General features: G+C 46.5%; 1 protein-coding gene across 5 annotated transcripts in view; it reads right to left on the bottom strand.

Annotated features, from left to right (window-relative positions):
• Window positions 1–1,036: 1,036 nt before the first annotated feature.
• Window positions 1,037–6,000, bottom strand: part of LOC143825369 (UDP-glucuronosyltransferase 1A6-like) — a 44,573-nt gene continuing 39,609 nt past the window's right edge. For all 5 annotated transcript variants that reach the window (XM_077313421.1, XM_077313414.1, XM_077313429.1 and 2 more), the window contains exons 3-5: window positions 4,627–4,714; window positions 2,983–3,202; window positions 1,037–1,687 (exon numbers count right to left, since the gene is read on the bottom strand). In XM_077313421.1, coding sequence (XP_077169536.1) covers window positions 1,390–1,687; window positions 2,983–3,202; window positions 4,627–4,714 — 606 coding nt within the window. In that variant the 3' untranslated portion in view covers window positions 1,037–1,389. The remainder of the gene's footprint in view (window positions 1,688–2,982; window positions 3,203–4,626; window positions 4,715–6,000) is intronic.

Below are 6,000 nucleotides of genomic sequence, written 5' to 3'. Positions count from 1 at the left end.
AAAAAAACAACTTCTTCCCTACAAGCACCAATTGTTTTGTTCTATTTCCTTTATTGGACCTGGCCCTCTTCTGCATGATGGCTAAGCTGATAAAAACTCACTAAATACACCGTTGTTTTTCTGATCTCTGCACAGAAGAGTTAATTTACTCCGCAAAACTGATTTTGCTCTGCATGGTGAACTGCCTCTTCGGTGCTTTAAGCATCTTTTAAGCTTTGTTTCTGAAAGATGCTTTTCACCAATTCATTTCTCTCCTGCCTGCCTGAGACAGCCTATTAGCCATGCAGAGAAGATCTTTAGTTATGCAGATTAGTGACTGCATTCAAGAACAAAGCAGAGTTGGCAAAACTACAGGGGGCAGGGCTATGAATTGTTTCACGCAAAGAGCATTGCAATGCAGTTTTTCAATAGATTATATTCAATGCAGAACAACGATTGCAATATAATAAAGCGGTCTAAACTGGTTGTTTTTTAAACTGTTTTATTTGGCTCCATGCAGAATACCTCTTGGTGTGGCCCTTTTCTTCTTTCAGTGATATTGGCAGGGACTGGATTTTCAGGGCACTTCAGTTACTTCAAATAGGAGGATTGACCAAGGACTCGAAGGACAAGCATAAGGGATGCCTTCAATGAAAATGTAATGCAAGCAACCACTAATCAAAGGCTTGGATGGTGGGCAATCCCCTGGAGTCACAAAACCACACCACAAGTAAGGTAGACTGGAAACGACACTTTACTACCATCCATCAAAACCATGGTTCCCTGGTTTGATTTAAGATGGGGTCTCCCTCTACATTTGGCTGCACGGGCCCTAGGAATGTAGGGGATCCAGAAAGGGGGGAGAATTGACATTTCCATGTTTCTGTGTAGATGGTCAGTGGGGGTACCAAGTTCCGCAACCAGTTCTGCAAGATCCTGTCCCAATGTTGGACTTAATGGACTGCTGCAAGGAGAAGGCCCTGTTCATCATCCCTTCTTAGTTATAATGGTTAGATACATGGTGGAAGACTGTCAAGGATGAATGGTGAGTCTGGAATGTCTCTTCCACAGGCTTGGTATGCTTTTATTAATTTTTTGAACACAATATGGGTATACATTCTTACATAGACGTATGCATATGATTGATCTGGCCCATCCTCCTCCACTTAAGGGAACAAGAACCACTAATTATTATAAGAGATTTATTTGCAGTCTGGGGCAAGAATTAGTGGTACTTACTGCATTGTTCCGTTTGTGCTCAGCCAGGGTCAAGGGTAGGCTAGCACGGTCATTTGAGTGGTGGGGGAACTCATTGGCCCCAAGGATTCTGAGACCGATATTGGGTGCCTTAGAATCAACAAGGACAAGACTTTCTCCCTTTCTATCCTCCTATATTCCCTCCCCCTAAATTTAATGGGATTTCGATTTGCTTTTCTTGTTCAGTCTTCCTTTTTTGCTGCAGCACTTCCTAAAGCAGAAGAGGCAGCACTTCAGTGAGATGAAGAGAACGAGGAGAAGAACAGCCAAGAGGAAGGCCACAACGTCAATGGAGTGGTACTGGAACCAGTTGAGGTCATGGGCAGCCGGTCGCAAATGAGGGGCGCCCTTGTGCTTCATCACAAATTCCACCCAATGTACAGCAAGGTCAAGTGGATGGATGGGTCTGTCCAGGTGGAGGGCTGATAGATGCATGACATTCTCTTTGTACCTAAAAGCATTGCAAAAGATAAAATGTGTTACTTGGATCCTCTTTATGAGCCATGGGTACACAGCATGGCTGGGGGCTCACCATTCCTTGAATGTCAGTGCAGTTCTCTGGTGGACATAACAATTCCCCACTTGTCCAACCTGTTTTTGTTAAAATCTGTGGAGACACGTTGGCCCTCCAAGAAAACAAAGGAAAGATCCTGTTTTCAATCTTAGAAGAAAAATTTATGAGATAACTAGAAATACATCCTAGGTAGAAGAAGAGGAAAAAGAGTTGGTTCTTATATGCCGCTTTTCTCTACCCAAAGGAGTTTCAAAGCGGCTTACATTCCCCTTCCCTTTCCTCTCCCCACAACAGACACCCTGTGAGGGAGGTGGGGCTGAAAGAGCCCTGATATTCCTGCTCAGTCAGAACAGCTTTATCAGTGCCGTGGCAAGCCTAAGGTCATCCAGCTGGCTGCATGTGGAGGAGGAGCAGGGAATCAAACCTGGCTCGCCAGATTAGAAGTCTTAACCACTGCACCAGCTGGCTACATCAGGGGCAGCCAGACTGTGTCACCTCTAGACTGGATCCTTGCAACTCGCTTTACTCTTATCCCTGCTCTGGAAGCTACAACTGGTTCAGAACGCAGCAGTCAGGCCTCACCTTGGGCCCGTGCTCCAATAGCTGTAGTGATTACCAGTTGAATCCTGGATCAAGCTTAAGGTCTTGGTAATTATCTTTAAGGCCATATGCAGTCTGGGCCTAATATACCTGAGGGACCGCCTCTCTGTCTGTGCCCCTCAAAGTGTGCTACACTCAGCCAACTCCAACTGGCTGGTGATCTCTGTCAAAGGAAGCACGTCTGTCCTCAACAAGGGCCGGTTTGTTCTCTGTCGTGGCCCCCACTTGGTGGAATGTGCTCCTGGAGAAGATCGGGGCCCTGTCAGAGCTAGCACAGTTCCGCAGGGCCTGCAAAATGGCGCTCTTCCGCCAAACATTTGGTTGAGGCCAAAAGAACTGAAAACATCCACTGGGCCCTCCAGAACCCCCTCCAAATCTGATCAATCTCCGGGGTTATGACTGAAAGGTTAATAGTTAAACAGCAAATAATTAAATGTTCAATATTGCTGATATTGTTGCTATTGGGATTGATGCAGTTACCGCATTTTTACCACATTTACGTTGTATCTGTCATATTGGATTTCATGTTCCCTGCGAACTGCCCTGAGCTGCAAGGGAGGGCGGTATCAGAACGTAAGAAATTAAAAACACATAAATAAGTAACAAAGAAAACGACGGCGGTCAGTGCTCACTTTTTATCATAAATAACGGCCTTCAGTGCTTCGGAGAGGTCCTGGGAAGTCATCTCAAGGACGTTTAGAGTCACTCCGGCACCCCGAGTCTCCACTCGTATGGCGTTGTCCATCTGGTCCCCAAACAGGGGCATCACCACCATTGGAACCGCGTTGCAGATCCCCTCATAAATCCCGTGGGACCCTCCGTGGGTGATAAAGGCTCTGGCTTTCGGATGAGCTGCAGGTGCAAGAGGGATGCATGGAGAAGTGAAGCTGGGCTGGATGGATTCCTAGTCACTACACCTCTGATCTACTGCACAGGACAGAAAGGGCATTCTTACAGATGCACCCAACATTAAAAACCTCAGTGATGAAGCTCATCCTTTGGGTATGTTGCTCCAAGCCCAGGGAAATTCCGATCAGGATAACAGGGGACGTTAGGAGGCCCATTTCACCACCACAAATATTAGTCGTGAGAGGATCTAGCCTGGGTCTGCTACTAGGGTTGGCAGGTCTACTGATCCGGGTAGGGGTTCTCCGCTTTCTGGATGTGCTGCACCCCCCTGAATTCTCCCCAATTTGCCTGAATCCAGAACGTCAAGACTTGCTGACGTCACTCGGAAGTGATATCGGCACACCACGGTCATCGGGGGGTGACGGTCTAATTCTAGAATTTCCCCCCAAAGCCAGATTATTGTCCCTGATGTCTGTAACATCACTTCTGGATGATGCCAGCATGTCGTAGCATTCCTCCCTACTCCAGGAACACTCATACCCATCCTCCAACCGGGAGAGTTGAAGAACTTTTCAACCCCACCCACTACTGCAGATTTGTCCTTGGTTTGTTTCAAAACATGAGCCTAAAATGAAATGAAAGCATGCTGGCAGGGGCTCATGGGAATTGTAGTCCATGGGCATCTGCAGAGCCACAGTTTGGCCAGCCCTATCTATGTCGTCAGGTTTTGAAGGGCAGCTGATGATGTAAGGCCACAACTCAAAGTTGACTTAAATTCCGATCGACGTGCTCTGATCAGAATTCTGATCTGACTCAAATTCTGATCAAGAAACTATCTTCTGGAAACACCAGGACATTTAATAATTTCTAATTATAGGCCAGCTGTGAAGGGGTGGGAAGAGGCCTAAAAAGCCTTTCAAAGCGTTGAATAAGAAACAAACAAAAAAGACTAGACTCAAACTACATTTCAGCTTCTAGTATTCATCTAAAAACCAACATTTACATTGTCTATGGATTTAAGTTAGATTGGGGTGGGTCACCAGGTTGGTCATGAAGCAGTCCAGGAGCACCTTTAAGGCCAACAAAATTTTATTCAAGATATAAACGTGCAGATATAAACTATCTGCAGAAGTGTGCATGCACAAGAAAGCTTATACCTTAAGCCAGGGGTAGTCAAACTGCGGCCCTCCAGATGTCCATGGACTACAATTCCCAGGAATTGTAGTCCATGGACATCTGGAGGGCCGAAGTTTGACTACCCCTGCCTTAAGCAAAACTTTGTTGGCCTTAAAGATGTCACTGGACTCAAATTTTGTTCTATGACATTAGGTGTTCTGCAGCTGTGGCCATAGTAAGAAACGGTTGTGATATCCATGATGGGATGAGGACTGAGGACTGCATCAGAATAATCTCTGGTCTAAACATACCAAGTAGATCGTTCTGCGGAAGCCACTTGACGAGTCTGGTGTTCTTCGCCAGGTTGGGAGGCACCTCTCCAGTGTACCTCCACAGCACCTTCATGGATGAGGAAATACAAAACAGGGTTGATCTAAATGTTTTCCATTTTCTTTCCTGACTTTTCTTTCCTGCAAAGAAGTAACTAGAGAAGAGCACCCTCTCCCACAAAATTTATTCCAGTGGGTACTCTGTGGATCACAGAGAACCACAGTCATCATTCCAGGCAGCCAGAATGGCCAGAGTATGCCTTGTCTGCCAACCAAACACCACTATATATTTCTGGTAAGGGCTTGGAGGAGGAATGTGAATAGCTTAAATGCCACTCAGAGATTAACACCTCTCAGGGCAGTTGTCCCGCCCCTGAGTGCCTCCTCCTCCTCCAACTGGCTTGTCTGTCTGTCCAGCTGCTAGCCAATCACTTTCCATCCCCCACCCCTAACCACCCCCTCCTCCTTCCACTTCCCTCCGAGGCTTGGAGGCTGCAGATCCCAGCCCTGTGAGAGCTGCCCCTGCCGGTGAGTTCCCTAACAGCTGCCTGCAGCCTTTCCAGGTCCTGGGGGAGGGGGAGGCTCTCCGCAGAGTTCTTCCACTCCACCCCCCTAATCTAGCGACAGTTGTATTCCTGAATGCAATGGGCTTTGTCCCTAGTAACATATAACTATAGTATAACCCTTTTAATTACCAGAGTACTTCTAAGCATTTCTTCACTATTGGGAGTTATGTTTTATGGGTGGGATGCCACATTCTGCCACTTCATTCAGCTGCATAAGGTGACCTCACCTGGATAGGTCAGGCTAGCCTGATCCCGTCAGATCTCTAGCCCTTGGAAGGGCGACCTCCTAAGAATACCGGATTTGTGACGCCGTGGCAGGCAATGGCAGACCACCTCCTAATGTCTCTTGCCTGGCAGCCAGACAGTCTTAGGATCTCCTGGCTACATAATACACGTGCCATATGATAATTAATGAAATAATAATAATAACTTAATTTTTATATTGCACCCTTCCTGGTTGGCTCAGGGTGAGTAACGGCAAGGCATATACCGTTCTAAAGTTACATTGATACACAGTTCTTAAATATGTTAAATTAAAGCATATTAATTTAATTTAATTAATAAACCAGCCCCATTAAAACTTATAAAGGGGGACTCTCTTTTGGGCTGTCACTGCTTCGTGGGTGGCACCTTGCTGGTTTGCATCAATTAAGATCATATTTAAGGCTGGCTTATCTCAGCCAAAGAACCTCTTGTGGCACAGAGTGGTAAGGCAGCAGACATGCAGTCTGAAAGCTCTGCCCATGAGGCTGGGAGTTCAATCCCAGCAGCCGGCTCAAGGTTGACTCAG

Source organism: Paroedura picta, chromosome 1 (genome assembly GCF_049243985.1).
Source record: "Paroedura picta isolate Pp20150507F chromosome 1, Ppicta_v3.0, whole genome shotgun sequence".
Taxonomy (NCBI): domain Eukaryota; kingdom Metazoa; phylum Chordata; class Lepidosauria; order Squamata; family Gekkonidae; genus Paroedura; species Paroedura picta.
The sequence above is the reverse complement of the archived record's forward strand: the minus strand, read 5'-3'. Positions and strand labels throughout refer to the sequence as shown.